General features: G+C 45.8%; 1 protein-coding gene across 4 annotated transcripts in view; it reads right to left on the bottom strand.

The window, feature by feature from the left end:
• LCMT1 (leucine carboxyl methyltransferase 1) overlaps window positions 1–18121 on the bottom strand; it is a 71137-nt gene that overhangs the window by 36990 nt on the left and 16026 nt on the right. For all 4 annotated transcript variants that reach the window (XM_007988263.3, XM_007988272.3, XM_073015249.1 and 1 more), the window contains exons 2-4: window positions 16550–16641; window positions 12821–12942; window positions 4675–4751 (exon numbers count right to left, since the gene is read on the bottom strand). In XM_007988263.3, coding sequence (XP_007986454.2) covers window positions 4675–4751; window positions 12821–12942; window positions 16550–16641 — 291 coding nt within the window. The remainder of the gene's footprint in view (window positions 1–4674; window positions 4752–12820; window positions 12943–16549; window positions 16642–18121) is intronic.

The raw sequence follows: 18121 nt of genomic DNA, 5'->3' as shown, positions 1-18121 counted from the left end.
ACTAGGAACAGCTTTGGGAGTCTTAACTCAAAAGTTAGGACCTGTTCAGAAGTCAGTGACTCATTTTTCAAAACAGATAAATCCAGTTGCACAGAAGTGGCCTGGCTGCTGGAGGGCAGTGGCAGCCACTGCCCTGCTGTTTAGTGAAGCATCTAAGCTGACACGGGGATGATATACAGAAGCTATGACTCCCCACCAGGTTCAGACTGGGTTAGAAGTCAAGGGGACACCAAGCTCTCTTATTAGACACCCTGGATATTACTTTGAGGGTATGTCAGACTTTGAACATGGCAACCTCACTCCCAACCACAGATGATGAGGACTCACAGCATCAATGCACAGAGCCCACAGAACACACTCCAGCAGGCCTGGCTTGTGAGATAAGCCTCTTGAGAATGCAAAGACTGAATGATAGCCTGATGGCAGTAGCTTTGTAGAGGGAGACCCAAAAAGCAGGACATGCAGTAGTAAGCCCGAAGGAGACTACAGAAACTAAAGCCCTTCCTCCCCAAAACGGCACAAAAAGTGGCACCAGAGGCCTTAACAGAGCCTCACGACTGGGAGAAAGGGAGGGAGTAAATTTATACACCAACCCAAAGTATACGTTTCTCCTGCTGCGTGCCCATGTAGCCATATGGAAGGAAAAGGGAATGTTAACAGGTAAAAATTCCCTAGGCAAATGTAAGGATCCAATCCAACTTCTCCTGGAAGTGGCACAACTTCCCTGCCAGGTGGCAGTCATTCACTGCAAAAGCCACCAGAGGGACTGGTCTCTCATCAGCCAAGGAAACAGGGCCACAAAACAGGCAGCCTAGTTATAGGAACCCAGCAATGTGTCAGCCTTAATGACAGACCCTACCAACCTTCCTAACCACCTACAACATTCACAACAAGAGCAAGAGGAAGCCAAGGGGCAGGGGGACCAGGAAAACAGTGCTGGATGGTTCACAGATGGTGACAAGTTTTATTCCGGGAACTGACCACTGGAAACTTATTAAGTATCTATCTCCATGATGCCACTCATTAAGGGAGAGATGTTTTATGGAATTCTATCCATAAAATATTCACCAGAAAGACATTGAGAAAAACTGTAAAACAAGTAACCTTTGCCAGCGAATTGTGTGCCTGGAATAATCCCCAAACCCATCCAATTTCCCCCTCTTGACTTAAACTGGTTCAGCACAGGGGAACTTATCTGGGAGAAGACTGGCAGGTAGTTTTAACCCAAATGCCTCCAAATCTAGGGTACAAATATCTCCTGGTGTTTGTGGATACTTTTACTGGATGGGTCAAGACTTTCCCTACCCATACAGAAAAAGCAGTAGAAGTCTATAAATCTTCGCTAAAGAAGTAATTCCTCAATTTGGACTCCCCAAGTCCCCTCAGAGTGGTAACAGGCTCTCCTTCACAGCTAAGATTATTCAGAGCCTCTCTACAACCCTAGGACTAGATAATGAACTGGCACCCCAACCATCAGGGAAAGTTAAGATGAACCATACACTTGAGACGACTCTAGCCAAACTCTGTTAGGAGCCACACGAGCCCTGGGTTAAGATGCTCCCAGTCTTCTTAGGGTCCGCAGGGCCCCTGCATGCAGACTAAGACTTAGTTCTTCTGAGATGATCTACCAGAGGCTTTTCCCCACCACTGACCTCCTGTTAGGTGAAGAATTACATTAAAAATTACAGTATCAATTTAGGACAGATCCAAAAAGCGATTTCAGAGTACAAAAACAAAATCCTTCCAGACCCCACTAAGGATGGGAAAACCCCTTTCCAAGCTAATCCAGGGAACCAAGTCCTTCTAAAGACTCGAAGGGCAGGCTCCCCGGAGAACCACCCCTTGCCTAAATGGGAGGGCCCTTACTGGGTGACCCTGACCACTCCAACCGCAGCCAAGTCACAAGGAATCACTAGCTGGGTACACCTCTCCCAATCAGAAATGCTTTCTCCTAAACGTTTCCAGACTCGCCTAGAAGGCCCATCTTACTCCTGAAAACCTGTGGAAGACCTCAAATTCAGGAGAACCAATTCATCATTGGAGAAGTAATGTGGTTAGAGATCTTGAGTCCAATACTTTTCCTCATATTACTAATTGTTTCACTATTATTCTGTTGCTTTGCTCAGCCTCCTCCCTCAGGTAAAGACTTTGTTTGTCCCTGCTGGGTATAAAGATGCTACTCCTTACTTTGTTCCTACTCCTCTCCATCAGGGCACAGGGTAGGCTAGATCCATTAAAATGGGAAATGATCTCTCTTGACAACCTTTCCAGCATTATAGCTTCAGGTCATAATTTGTCCAACTGCTGGGTGTGCTACCATCATCCCCAGGCTCAGAGGGGCTGCCTCTTCCATTCCCTAAAAGCTCAGCTACCAACTTCACAAAGGAGGTATGGAAACCTAAAATAACCTCTGTACCTCTTATTGTAGACCTAAGTATCTTCCTTTCCTTTGAATGTATAAACTTCATTGGGCTGCTAAATGCTTTGGTCACCAAAAAGGGTGGAAAAAAGAGAAGCTGGACTGCCTACTTTGGAATCCCACCGGGTTTTCTCTTAGCAGTAAAGAAAAACCCTAATCAAACTTGGGTTCAGGAAGGCTATCTTTTCCCCCATGCCAAAACAGTCATACCTCTCTCCAAAGCTTAGCTGCTCACCTGAACTCCTCTTGCCTTGTGTAAGTTTGTGCACCCATGGGGTATTCTGTTCCTTTGTGGACACCCAGACTGCCATCTGACCAACAGCTACCCCTCAGCCAATTTCACCTCTCCGTTACTTGCACTAGTGTGCCCTTGTGTGGATAATGTACAACGCAATGAGGAATGCACGTTAGGCACTTTAAGTCCCAGTGGAGTAACAGTTCATAATATCACACATGTGAAATCTAAAAGGGCAATAGGGCTAATTTTGGCCGGAGTTAGAATAGCCCCTTGGGGTGGCTCTGCCCCTTAGCAGCCCCTTGGGATGGCTTTGCATACTGTGAGGCGGCTTTGAGAAACCTTCAAACCCTTGAAACACTGGCAACTAGTAGAGGCAGAGCCATAAAAGGACGTCAAGCCCCCCTGCACTCCGTAGCCAATGCCGCCTTAGACAACAGACTTGCCCTGGACTATCTTCTGCACTCCGTAGCCAATGCCGCCTTAGACAACAGACTTGCCCTGGACTATCTTCTCGCTGAACAAGGGCGGGTATGCGCAGTAATAAACCACATCTGTTGTTCTTACATTAACAGTTCAGGATTGGTTAAACTGCAAGTTCAAAAGATTTACCAAGACCAGGCACAATGGCTCATGCCTGTAATCCCAGCACTTTGGGAGGCCAAGGTGGGTGGATCGTTTGAGCCTAGGAGTTCGAGACCAGCCTGGGCAACATGGCAAAACTCCATCTCTACAAACTTACAAAAAAAGAAAAAAAAAATTAGGTAGTCTTGGTGGCATGTGCCTTTATTCCCAGCTACTCCGGAGGCTGAGGTGGGAGGATCACCTGAGCCCATAAGGTTGAGGCTGCAGTAAGCCATGATGGCACCACTGCACTCCTATCTGGATGACAGAGTGAGACCCTGTCTCCAAAAGAAAATAAAAGTAAAGATTTACCAAGAGGCTACCTGGCTACATCTCAATAACACTACTGCTCAAATCATCTGGGACTCCATCAGTGCATACCTACAAAGTATGACATGGTTTTTACCTTTCTTCGGACCCTAAGTGGTCATTTAATTGCTATAACTTTTAGGGTATCGTGTTTTTAACCTTTTGGTAAAGTTTGTGTCTTTCAGGTTTCAATCGCTCCAAGTCAAGCTAATGATGGCCCAAGGATTCCAACCCATACCATCCCAGGAGCACCCCAGTCCCTACAAGCCTTTAGGACAGTCAGTGAGAGATTTCCCCACCCCCCGAAGTGAGGCAAGGACGACATCCCTGTTCAGCAGGAAGTAGCTTCAGAAGATGAGATCTTCAGCCCTTTCTCCTTAAGAATAGAGGGTGAAATCTCTCAAGGGAACTAAAGATAGAACAGAAATGGAATGGGGTTGCTTCTTCATAATATTTAACCATGCCTTCTACTTAAAGTTCCAGGAACTGGCCTTAGGAAATCTAAATATGAAACCAAGGTTATGGAGTGTCCCACCTCAGGAAGGAACACTGAACAACTGATTGACAGTCTTCGTCCCGCCAGCCAGACCACCAAGTGGCCCATTAATCAAGATAACCAACGCAACCAGATACACTGACCCGCATCCCCTACCCCTCACGTGCTTTGCCCGGCCCAGCCTGCATACCTTACTTGTGATGTCAATTCCCATGCTTCGCTAATAAAAACATCCCTGCAAGCCTCTTCAGGGAGCCAACAAGACAGTCCTTGAGCCTCCGCTGTCTCCCTAGTGCTTGAGTACAAGCCCCAAAAACAAAAACCTTGTCTGGGAAATCTGGTTGGCCTCGTGTTAATTTTAATTACGTGGGGAGCCACAGAGCCTGTGATCTGTAATAAGGAAATGTATATTGCATTTTGCAGACTGTACAACATGCTGGAATGAGTGCCAGGGCAAAAGAAAGTTGGTGGGGGGCAGTGAACGGAAGGCAACACCCTAAAGTGAAGTCTCTGGCATTCAGATCTGCCATCTCTTGAGAGCTAGATCTGAATTCTAGCTGGCTCTTGTTCTTCTGGCCACACCACACTTACTTGATACTGTGCAGCTTTCTTGTGACGATCATTGGAAAGTCAACCTCAAAATATTTACTTGGGAGAAGATCTTCATCCTGGGGAAAAACACACAATGCTTTTTATTTCTTTACTCTTACATGTGCTGATCATCTTCCACATATCAAGCACTAGGCACCTAAGAGCAATACAGTGTTTAAGGATTTTAAATCAGGGGACTGATATGGGCAGACATGTTTTTCAAATTACTCATGAATAGATGTGAGGGAAGCAAGCACAGATGAAGGTAAAAGTCAGGATGCCAGAGGAGTTAGCCAGATAAGAAGGTAAGGTCCAGGAAGGAGCCTGAGCTAGGAGGTGGCAGCTGGGATGGTGGGGAGAGCTCAGAGGCGCTTTGGAAGTAGAATATACTCCATATTTTCAAAAGGCAGCTTGAGGCCAGGTGCAGTGGCTCATGACTGTAATCTCAACACTTCAGAAGGCTGAGGCAGGAGGATCGCTTGAGGCCAGGAGTTTGAGGCCAGCCTGGGCAACACAGCGAGACCCTGTCCATACAAAACAATTAAAAAGTTTAAACGATGTAACAACAACAAAAAAGGCAGCTTGAGCTCTATTAGGAGGGTCAGGAAATCAATGTAGTAGGTTTTGACGAGCATTAATTTTTGGATGAAATAGGTTAAAACAGCAAGTATCAAAAGCATCACATCTATTAAGGGTATTATTTTCTGATACTTTTTTTTTTTTTTTTGAGACAGAGTCTCGCTCTGTCACCCAGGCTGGAATGCAATGACACAATCTCAGCTCACTGCAACCTCCACCTCCCGGGTTCAAGTGATTCTCCTGCCTCAGCCTCCAGAGTAGCTGGGATTACAGGTGCCCAGCCTCTGATACATTTTTCTCTGTGATAGTGAAGTATGGTAGATTAAAGAACAGGCACTCTTGGAGCTGGAGGGGCTCAAAAACCAGCTCCACTACTTATATGCTGTAAGGTCTTGGGAAAGTCAGTAAACTCACGGGGCCAGGATTTACTTGTTTGAAAAGTGAAGAAGCTGGGCACCGTGGCTCATGCCTGTAATCCCAGCACTTTGGGAGGCTGAGGCAAGCACATCACAACGTCAATAAATCGAGACCATCCTGGCCAACATGACGGGGGTGAAACCCCATCTCTACTAAAAATACAAAAAGTAGCTACTCGGGAGGCTGAGGCAGGAGAATCGCTTGAACCCGGGAGGCGGAGGTTGCAGTGAGCTGAGATTGTGCTACTGCACTCCAGCCTGGGCGACAGAGCGAGAGTCCATCTCAAAGATAAAAAAAAAAGAAAAGTGAAGAAAATGCTAACACTTCATGGGGTTGTGAGGATTAATGAAGCAATACATGTGGGGCTCACAGGAAAGGGCCTGACCTTAGTAAAATTATCACACGGGGATCCAAAGAGCCTATGAGCTATAACAATAAGGGAAGGTATACTGTGTTTTCAATACTGCACAACGTGCTGGAAAGAAGGTCCCAGGGCAAGAAGGAAAGTGGGGCGGGGATCAAAGGAAAGTGGGGCAGGGATCAAAGGAAAGCAGCACCCTAAAATGAGGTCTCTAGCATTCAAATCAACACTGTGTGTGCCTTTATTACTGCAGACACAGGTACAGAGACGGGGGCCCTGGCTTGGGATGTAACATTTCTTCTTGTGGCCTGCAGTCAAATAAATATGAAAGACACACATACTCACACAACCACAGACACACACACACATGCGCACACACAGCCCTGGGTCACCTGGCTTGCTTGGTAGCTACACCCTCCCTACCCAGTCACGCGCACATCATCCTATCATCCTAGTGTTCTCTCCGTGCCCTCCTCGCCATCCAGCCACCCAGTACCTCAGCCCTGCTGATGCCTCTGGAATCCCTCCACTCCTCCTGAGCTCTATCACCTCCAACCCAGACTGTCCCAGCGCCGCCTCTGGTATCTCAAAGCTGCACACTGCTGTGCACTGCACTAGCCGCTGCCGGTGGCCTTCCGCAGCTCTGCACACTGCTAAAACTCAGCAAGAAACAAGGCACTCCACAGCCTGGCCCACCTGCCCAGCCTCTCCCCTTCTCCCCGCCACCACTTATCCCAGAAATACAGAACTACTTTTTTAAAACAAAGACGACTGCTGACATCCAGAACCTGGTGATGGCTTCGCTGGTAGAGGACGGGATGGAGGAAAAGGAAAGGCAGGGTGACACCTTGTTTCTGACTGGAGCAACTGGGCAGGTAAGAGAACCATTCATGGAGACAGTAATAGGAGATGGAGCACAAGTATGGAGGGACAGATGAATCCCAGGGGATGAGTGGGGGATAGCAGACCTCCTGTGGACAGCATGATGGGGGCAGAAATCACCTGCAACCATGTACTACTAGATAAGTAACCCTTAAGAGCAAACATCAGGGCTGAAAGATACAGCACCCTCCCACATACAGACCAGTCCTCTGCTGGAATCCCAGAGGACCCAACCTGGGCTTTTTCTTTTTTTTTTTTTTTTTTTTGAGATGGAGTTTCACTCTGTCGCCCAGGCTGGAGTGCAGTGGCGCCATCTCGGCTCACTGCAAGCTCCACCTCTTGGGTTCACACCATTCTCCTGCCTCAGCCTCCCGAGTAGCTGGGACTACAGGTGCCCGCCACCTCGCCCGGCTAATTTTTTTGTATTTTTAGTAGAGACGGAGTTTCACCATGTTAGCCAGGATGGTCTCAATCTCCTGACCTCATGATCCACCCGCCTCGGCCTCCCAAAGTGCTGGGATTGCAGGCGTGAGCCACTGCGCCCAGCCGGCTTTATCTTTTTAAAACAAAAAAGGTGGGCCAAGTACAGTGGCTCACACCTGTAATCCCAGCACTTTGGGAGGCCGAGGCAGGAGCACTGCTTGAGCCCAGGAGTTCAAGACCAGCCTGGGCAACATAGCAAGACCCTATCTCTACCAAAAGTACAAATTAGCCAGGCATAGTGGCTTGCACCATAGTCCCCAGTTACTAGGAAGGCTGAGTTAGGAAGATCGCTTGAGCCTGGGAGGAGGCAGCTGCGGTGGGCTGAGATTGCATCACTGCACTCCAGTCTGGGAGACAGAGCCAAATCCTGTCACAAAAGCCATCCCAGGAGACCTGGGCTCCTGAACCTGAGCTGATCACACTTAGAGGTACAGTCCATGCCTGCTGGGTAGGGTTATGCAGAAGCTATTTCAAGATACTTGAGGGGGGCCAGGTGTGGTGGCTCATGCCCGTACTCCCAGCACTTTGGGAGGCCAAGGCGGGTGGATTACCTGAGGTCAGGAGTTCGAACCAGCCTGGCCAACAGAGTGAAACCCTATCTCTACTAAAAATACAAAATATTAGCTAGGCGTGGTGGTGGGTGCCTGTAATCCTAGCTACTCGGGAGGCTGAGGCAAGAGAATCGCTTGAACCCACGAGGCAGAGGTTGCAGTGAGCTGAGATCATTACACTCCAGCCTGGGCAACGAGAGCAAAACTCTGTCTCTCAAAAAAAAAAAAGCTACTTGAGGGATATTGAGGGATATGGGTAGAGGGGAAATGGAAATAACTTTCCCTAGGAATTTCAATTTCTACAACACCTTTTAAGAACTTTTGCTCACAGTGTATGGGAAGTTAAGGATCACCTAAAATTCCAGAAGACAACAAGAACAACATTTTCTTGGTGCTAAAAAAAAAAAAAAAAAAATATGAATGAAAGGTAGCATACTGCCCCGCAGCTCTTATGGGACTTCTTCCTTTTTAAAGAGCTTTCCCACGCATTAGCACTCCCGAACCTTGTAAAACTTCTGAATAAGAGGTCAGAGCAGAGAAAGCTTACAAAAGGCACACCCAGACCTCTTAAAAAGACATGCTGCCAGTGTGGTGACTCACATCTCTAATCCCAGCACTTTAGGAGGCTGAGGCTGGTGGATCACTTGAGGCCAGGAGTTCAAGACCAGCCTGGCCAACATGGTAAAACCCCATCTCTACAAAATAGCCAGGCACGGTGGTGCGTATCTATAATCCCAGTTATTCGGGAGGCTGAGGCAGGAGAATCGCTTGAACCTTGGAGGCAGAGGTTGTAGTGAGCGGAGATCACACCACTGCACTCCAGCCTGGGAAACAGAGTGAGACTCTGACGGGTTGACCGGTGCAGCAAACCACCACGGCATGTGCATACCTATGTAACAAACATGCACGTTCTGCACATGTACCCCAGAACTTATTAAAAAAAAAAAAAAAAGAGAGATCCTGTTTCTTGAGAAGGGGGCAAAATGACTGTGTGTGACAAGTGATGCTTCAACTTCTTATTCTGTGATTCCTGATGGCCCTTTTGACATTTCACCCCAAATAGCCTGCATGCAACTGACTGGAATGGAAGACACCGAGACTGGGAACAGCTGCCACAGGGCAGGAGGAATGGGGCACCCAAAGAGGACTCAACATGGCTGACCACCTCACAGACTGCCAAAAGTGACCCTGCTTCCCTCCACAGGGAGATGGAGAGAAGTAGGTTGTACAAATCCTTTGGTTCTATGGAAACAGAATTCCGGAGACACCAAGAAATGGAGACCCCTTAAAGCATTTCACTCACCCATTATTCCCTTTTTTTTTTTTTTTTTTTTGCGACAGGGTCTCGCTTGGACGCCCAGGCTGGAGTGCGGTGGCGCAATCTCGGCTCACTGCAGTCTCAACCTCTGGGACTCAGGTAATCCTCCCACCTCCGCCTCCCAAGTAGCTGGGACCACAGGTGTGCACCACCATGCCTGGCTAATTTTTTTTATTTTTTGTAGAGATAGGGTTTTGCCATGATGCCCAGTCTGGTCTCAAACTCCTGAGCTCAAGCAATTCACCCACCTTGGCATCTCAAAGTACTGGGATTACAGGCGTGACCAACTGCACCTGGCCCCTTTATTCCTTTTTTGTGACAAGACTAACTCTTCTTTGTCCTGTTCCTGCTCACTGCCAGCAGATGGGAGTCTTTAACTGTACAGTCTTGGGCTCCTGAGATTTTACGGAACAAGCTCACACCCATGACTCACAGCTAAACTTCTGCTGGTACAACCTAGGAACCATTACGGCTGGAAGGTGCATGAGACACTAAAACCCACAGACGATGTTTTTGCTACGCTTTTAGAGACACGCACATACCTCTAAAACAGAGATTGGCAAACTGCTTCTGTAAAGAGCCAGAAAGTAAATATTTTAGCCTTTGCAGGCCAGATGGTCTCTGTGGTAACTACTCAACTCCGCTGTTACAATTGTCATATGGCTGCTGAAGCACAATATGCAAACAAATGGGAGTGGCTGTCTTCCAATAAAACTTTATTTACAAAAACAGGCTGTGGGCCAGATTTGGCCCTGGGCTACAGTTTGTAACACCTGCTCGAAAAAAGCAAACAAATGTAATACGTGTATATATATATATTTATATTTTAAAAGAAACTTCAGACCAAAAAAAAGGTCTTCAACCCAATATAATTACCAATCAAAACCAAAATATTTCCACAAAGAACTTTCAGACACTATACAGTCTTCCTTCCTCACTCCTGACTGACTGCCTTTTTCTTAGGAGGGGTACATAAGCCTCAGGGTACTTTGCTCAGAAATAAGAGGTTCAGATTTATTATTAATCCACCTACAAGACAGGAGAAAAAATAAAACCAATTGCAAGACAAATCAAAGGGGTCTCAGGTCCAATGGCAGGATCTCTCCAGCGGCGTCTGTTAACACTGACATAGCACATTCTCTCACACTGTACTGTGCTCTGGTTCCTCACACCACACCATGGGACAACTCATTACAAAAACACAACAGGTCAGCCTGGTGTAGTGGCTCATACCTGTAATCTCAGCACTTTGGGAGGCTAAGGCAGGTGGATCACTTGAGGCCAGGAGTTTGAGACCAGCCTGGCCAACACAGTGAAACGTTAGCTCTACTAAAAATACCAAAATTAGTCATGCGTGGTGGTGAATGCCTGTAATCCCAACTACTAGGGAGGCTAAGATAAGAGAATCGCTTCAGCCCGGGAGGTGGAGGTTGCTGTGAGCCAAATCACACCAGGCATTCCAGCCTGGGTGAGAGAGTAAGACTCTGTCTCAAAAACAGTGACAGAAAAACAACGACACAACAGATCTACAGAAAAGGGAAGGTCACCCTCCTGAAAAACCAGAGGCTGTGTGCAGGGGAAAGAGGAAGAAATGTGGAGTTTAATGGGCAGATTCCAATGCTTGATCCCTGCCCCAGAGCCTCTGGCTGCAGGATCCTGGAAGACAATCTTGCAGTCCCATTTCCTTCGTCTGTGCAAAACACCCTTACAGAGTTCTCAAGTTAATTCATGAGGTCACGTATGTAAAAACACTTCATAATGTCAGTGATTATATCTTGAGAAGAGAATGCAGAGGCAAACAAATACCTACACTCTGTTGAGGTCACTGATTTCTCACTTTAGTAAGAGAAGGGTTGAGAGCTCTGATGACCAAAGACCTTCATATCAGGTAAACTGATTAGGGACAAAACAGATAAGCAGGTCTTGGTCAACATCCACAAAAAATCTGGAGAAACGCACGTACCCATTACTGTCACATGACAGACCTGATAGAACCAAGCAAAATCTGTACAAACCTACCAAAAAAAAAAAAAAAAAAGCAATTAGTGAGGACTTTTTTTTTTTTTCTTTTTCAGAGACAAAAGCCTCACTCTGTTACCCAGGCTGGAGTGTAGCGGCACAATCTCGACTCACTACAACCACCATTCTCCTGGGTTCAAGCAATTCTTCTGCCTCAGCCTCCCGAGTAGCTGGGATTACAGGTGCCCACCACCACACCCAGCTAATTTCTGTATTTTTAATAGACACAGGGTTTCACCATGTTGGCCACGCTGGTCTCTAACTCCTGACCTGAAGTGATCTGCCCACCTCAGCCTTCCAAAGTGCTGGGATTACAGGCATGAGCCACCATGCGCGGCCAATCAGTGAGGACTTTGTAGGGAAACGATTTGGCTATAAAAACTAAGCCCAAGAGGCCAGGCACAGTGGCTCACGCCTGTAATCCTAGCACTTTGGGAGGCCAACGTGGGCAGATCACAAGGTCAGGAGATTGTGACCAGCCTGGCCAACACGGTGAAACCCCATCTCTACTAAAAATACAAAAATTAGCCAGGCGTGGTGGTGTGCACCTGTAGTCCAAGCTATTCAGGAGGCTAAGGCAGAAGAATCACTTGAAGCCGGGAGGTGGAGACTGCAGTGAGCTGAGATTGTGCCACTGCACTCCAGCCTGGGCAACAGACCAAGACTATCTCAAAAAAAATAAATAAATAACTAAGCCCAGGAGTCAAAGACCACACTCTAGTTTTCTTTCCCTGTGAGAATGTAATTAGACCTGCATTCATACTCTAACAGAACAGTTAAGAGACCAAATCAGAAAAAGACTACAAAATGGCTTTGCAACATATTGTCATCACCTAGCCATACAAATCTCCAAATTTTACCCAAGATGCCATTATCCTGACAAAATCTTAGTTACTGTCAAAATTACAAATGTAGGCTGGGCACAGTGGCTAATGCCTGTCATCTCAGCACTTTGAGAGGCTGAGGCAGGAGGACTGCTTGAGGCCAGGAGTTCAGGACCAGCCTGGGCAACATAGTGAGACCACTGTCTCTACAAAAAAACTTAAAAATCAGCCAGATGTGGTGATGCATGCCTGTGCTCCCAGCTACATGGGAGGATCGCTTAAGCCCAGGAGTTCGAGGCTGCAATGAGCCATGATCGTGCCACTGCATTCCACCCTGGGCGATGGGATAAGACCCTGGCTCAAAAAAAAAAAAAAGTTATAAATACATGCATGGGCTCTCCATTCCAGCAATTCTACTGGCGGAATTTTTCCTCCTGACATATTTCTACTCATACTGAGGGAAATATAAGGGTTTTTATTATAGCTCCATTTGTAACAACAATTAGAGACAACCTAAAATATGTGTCTCTAGGGCCCTGGTGAGATAAAACAGGACTGACAGTCGTAGCGGCATCTAGGCAGATAGGACACGGGTGGGAGACAGGTTTTCGCTGCAGAACCTTTCATATATTTTTAAATTTCGAATTAGGTGAAACTCTTCCAAAAATGAAATCTAAACACTTGGAGAGAGAGGAGGGGAATTTGAACATACCTTTAATCTCCAGAAGGTGGTATCCATGCCTGCCCCAAGGTTGATAATTTGACAATGACATTCTGTCTTCCGTAGAAACGCCTTTATAAGCTGACTGACACCATGGACTCGGGCAAAATATCCTGAGGGGAGGGCACAGAAACAAGCTATCACACAGTGATGACAGAAATTATCCCTGTGAAGCCCACCCCAGCAGAAGAGCAAAACAGAAAGCATGCACCCTTCTGCAGTGTCAGAGGTTAACCTGCAGACTTTATGGGAGAAATAGCAACTTTCAAATTCTCTTTGTTGTTGTTGTTGTTGTTTTTGTTAAAGGCATCTGAACCAAGGTAAGTACAATCTATTTCATAAAGCAATTAACTGTCTTTGAAAAAAATGAGCTATATTTTTATATATGAAAAATAAGTGTTTTACTTTGAAATGTCTGAAGTCCATCTTGGAAATGTGCCTTTCATGGCTATCCTGAAAGCTACTCTGGACTCAGGTAAACCTGAAAATTGTGAGATCACATGAAAAATAATATTATGGGTCAGGACACTGAGCAGATGAATGTTAACACAAAGGAAGCTATATTTGTTATCCTGTTCCCTTCACCTCCACCCTGAATGGGTTAGTCTCTATGTAAAATGGGGGTCACAGAGAAGACCAGCAAATTGCTGCCTAATAAAATGGCTTGCTGCTAAAAACACAAAAATGAGCCAGGCATGGTGGTGCACAACTGTAATCCCAGCTTCTTGGGAGGATGGACCACAAGAATTGCTTGAACCCAGGAGGCAGAGGTTGCAGTGGCCCAAGATTGCGCCACTATTAAGTTTTCGGGTGGAGGGTTGGGGAAAAGGAGATGGGAAATAAAGAAGAAAAGACCACAAGGTCTGCCTGTGCTCTAAAACTCTGCTGCTCAAAGTATATGCACGGTTGTTAACAGTATGTGACTACTTTAAGAAAAAAACCTGATAGCATTTAGAAACTTTATTACAATTTGGCAGAGAAATTTCAAGCCTGTTCAATCTACTAATAAATGATTTGGAATTGTACATTGTATGTCATTTTCATTTTATTTTTCTAGATCATTTCTGTTGTATTTTACAGAGCTATCATCCATGATGGATTGGACATTGGGGGAAAAATGTCGTCACCATACACCATTTAGGAGGCACTCCAATTTGGCTGCATTCTAAAGGTTCAAATCCAGGGTAGAAGAGAGGGGTGCTGCCAGGGCGGGGGGTGGGGGTCTTTGCCTGTGCAGCGTTTGTTAGGAAATCTGCCTCAAAAGCAGGGGAGGGAATGCAAAATAAAATTTCATGTCCTTGTTTTCAGAAACCACCACTTTAAAATTTCTTGGCATTTCTTATAGAACCCACCTACGGGATCCAACTTGAGGGCCAAGATTCCCTGCACACACAAGAATTATGGTCATTTGGTCAATTTCTCAATCTGGCCGAGAATAAGGCAGGCTTCTGTCTCAATGCCTTTGACTTCACTGATGGAAATTATTTGCCTAATAGTGTCATTAACACTAAAATAAGGCAACAAAAGTAATTCTCCATCTCTTCCCTCTCAGGCTTTACACTGCTAAGCCAGAAAGGAGCTGAATGACTACCTTTCCTGCATACTCTGCTGTCTGGGAAAGAGTAACTGGGGACTTAACACATTCAGGCTGCTGCCAATCAAACGTTGCACATGGCACATGCATGTCCAGATAGAAACTTCTCTTTATGCTCTGGAGTTTCTAAGGGGCAGGCATCTGAAACAATATTCTAGTTATGTTCTGGAACAAGTTGCCTGTTGGTGCAAGCTTCAAAATACATAAATACTTAAATGGCCAACCCTATGCAAACTGTGAGCTGGGGAGGAAAATAAATCTATTGAAGACTCTTTTTTTTTTTTGAGACAGGGTCTCGCTCTGTCACCCAGGATGGAATGCAGTGGTACAATCTTAGCTCACTGCAGCTTTGATTGCCTGAGCTCTAGTGATCTTCCCACCTCAGCCTCCCAAGTAGCTGGGACTACAAGCACATGCCACCACACCTGGCTAATTTTTTTTATTTTTTTGTAGAGACAGGGTTTCACCATGTTGCCCAGGCTGGTCTTGAACTCCTGAGCTCAAGTGATCTACCTGCCTTGGCCTCCCAAAGTGTTAGGATTGCAGACATGAACCACCACACCCAACTCTGTTAAATAATCTTTTGTTTTTGAGATGGAGTCTCACTCTGTTGCCCAGGCTGGAGTGCAGTGGCGCACTTCCGGGTTCACGCCATTCTTCTGCCTCAGCTTCCTGAGTAGCTGGGACTACAGGTGCCCGCCACCACGCCTGGCTAATTTTCTGTATTTTTAGTAGAGATGGGGTTTCACCGTGTTAGCCAGGATGGTCTTGAACTCCTGACCTCGTGACCTGCCTGCCTTGGCCTCCCAAAGTGCTGGGATTACAGGGGTGAGCCACCGCACCCAGCCCTGTTGAAGAATCTTGAAGGCCAAATCTCCTAAGCCTAGGCCTACTGCTGTCAGCACCTCTGAGCCCTCCCTCATATGAGAATTACCAGGTCTCACAACACTTTCCCTCCCGCCCACAGTGGAGAACGTCAACAAAGCTGTAAAAGATCCACGTCCTCTAGACTTACAACCCTCAAGCTGTGCAACTGGGCAGAAATCCTCAATTTCCATCCTTAGGGAAGATTCATATACACAGACAAGAGGCGTGAAAACTAAGATATGCTCAGCCTGAAATATACAAAAGCCTTTGGAATGTCTCCTTATAGACACTGGGTTATAGAAGAACCCAATTAAATACACATAATTAGTCCACACACCTAGATGAGCCATAGGCAACCAACCAACCAGAGGAAAAGTCTGATGTAAACTCTGAGAGACTGTCCCCCTCATAACTGTACTATAAAGCAGTTTCTCCGTATTTATCCAATTAGAGTAGGAATACACATGTGAAAAATAAAGCTTTATGTATTTTTTTCTTTGGGGAAAAAAAAGTGATTACTGATAGGGACAGTTTACAGTGAAAGATGTTTAAATGGGCTTCAAACATATGAAAATGATCTTCAACGTTACCTATAAATAGGAGAAATATTTTTAAAATTGCAATAAGATACCATTTTTCACACGACAGATTAACAAAGATTAGTACTTTTTTTTCCAATTCATTAAATTTAATAAAATTTCAAACTCTCATGATTTTAAAGTGGAAGTAGATACTGTGTTCTTTTTTTTTTCTTTTTTAAGTTCCGGGATACATGTGCAGAATGTGCAGGTCCGTTACATAGGCATACATATGCCATGGTGGTTTGCTGCACCCATCAACCTGTCATCTAGATTTTAAGCCCCGCATGCACTAGGTATTTATCCTAATGCTCTCCCTCCCCTTACCCCTCACCCCGACAGGCCCCAGTGTGTGATGTTCCCCTCCCTGTGTCCATGTGTTCTCACTGCTCAACTCCCATTTATGAGTAAGAACATGTAGTGTTTGGTTTTCTGTTCCTCTGTTCGTTTGCTAAGAATGATGGCTTCTAGCTTCATCCATGTCCTTGCAAAAGAAATGATCTCATTCCTTTTTAAGGCTGCAAACAAGTTTTATAACACACCATGTTGGTGAGGATCTGGTGAAATAAGCACTTTTGCGCACAGCTGGAAAGGGAGCAGACCACGACTCCCTTCAAGAATGAACCCCTAAAACCTCAGGCAGCTGATGAGGTGCTGTTGGGCAGGGAGATGGTCGCTTGCCTCTGTTGATTTCGGGGGCTTTCCTCTCTTTAGACAGTCTCACAAAGTGCTGGATGTAAGGGTCGTGCCAGTAGCCAATGCTTACTGCAAACCTGGAAGGGAGGAAAAAGGAGGAAGGTGAGTAGAGATGGAGTAGGTTCAGGCCAAGGTCCACCGCCAAGTTCCCAGGAACCAGGTCAAGGAACTCGACAAAAACCAACCATCCACCTCAAAAGGCCAAGTGCATGTTTAGTGGCCCTTTACACATGTGAAGACGCAGCCATCCATTCATCTTTATGTTCATATTACATCACCCATCACATTGCCCACAGTGGACCTTCTCACTCCCTTTCCTCATATTGCTAATTCACTTCCCAGGACCCTACATAGCAAATAACCTCACTTCATGCTTCATACAGAAGATGTGCAGCCATTTATTCACTCCACAAACTCACGGCCACAGTTAGTTAATTCCACTAAATGAAAAGGCCTGTGCCCAGAGGAAGGGCGACTCAGAAACACTCGACAAACAGCATGAATTAACCCAAGTGTTTCTCCTGACTCTGTATTAGGTGCCGTCCTCTTACTCCCCTTACAGGAACAAATGAACACAGCAAGCACGAAAAAAACAATGTGGAAAATGCCACAGGAGCCTTAATTCTCTCTACCCAGTCTATGCCACAAAGAGTTAAGGCTTCGTTTAGCACAGGAAGCCTTCTTGCAACCATGAGTAGAACCAGCTTTAGGATGACTGAGGAGTCATGAAAAGAACCTGGATCCTGAAGGCCATGCTCAGCTGCTCTGGGCCTGCGGACTGCTCTACCTCTAAACATCAATTTTGTGAGATAGTAAGTGTCTTCACCCTTTTAGCCAATGTGAGTCAGGCTTCTGTTACTTGCAGCCCAAAGCATCCTAGTGATACCCTGAGTAATACCCCCATTTCCTGTTGCCTGCTAAGTAAGGTGAAATTTAGGGTATGGGTGTGTCATGTCTCTGAGCTTCTAGAAGCAGATCATATAGCTTTAAATCTACTACTAAGGCTTACCTCTGGCCTGACTACAGTAAGTGTTGAACTCTGCACAATCTCCAACCTCTTTCATCCACAGGCATCCAAAAAGCAGCACATGTTCAGCTGCTCCATGCAGCAACTCAACACAGAAACGTGCAAAATATTCACTAATGGACACGATCTGTTATACAAGCCCAGACTGTCCAAGGAAAACAGCATACCCACACAGTCTTATAACAGCATACTTTAAAAATGTTTTCAAACAGTCATGACCCATTAATACAATAAATTCATTTGTAAATCTGCAATTTTTAAAAAATGTCGAACAAAGTAAAACAAAAAATAGGATGCATTACATATAGTAAGGATTAAGACATTCATGACACTTACTCCCGGCTTCAAGGGATTCTCCAACCTCCGCCTCCAAAGGTGCTGAGATTACAGGCGTGAGTCACCATGCCCAGCCTACTTCTGTTTCAAGTGTGTGTTGAAGGTATAAGTGCAATGAAAAACATATTTTCTCAGTGTGGTTGGCAATTTGGGAAACGCTGATTTCAAAGAAATCATATAGTGTCATCTAGTGG

Source organism: Chlorocebus sabaeus, chromosome 5, assembly GCF_047675955.1.
Source record: "Chlorocebus sabaeus isolate Y175 chromosome 5, mChlSab1.0.hap1, whole genome shotgun sequence".
Lineage (NCBI taxonomy): Eukaryota > Metazoa > Chordata > Mammalia > Primates > Cercopithecidae > Chlorocebus > Chlorocebus sabaeus.
The sequence above is the reverse complement of the archived record's forward strand: the minus strand, read 5'-3'. Positions and strand labels throughout refer to the sequence as shown.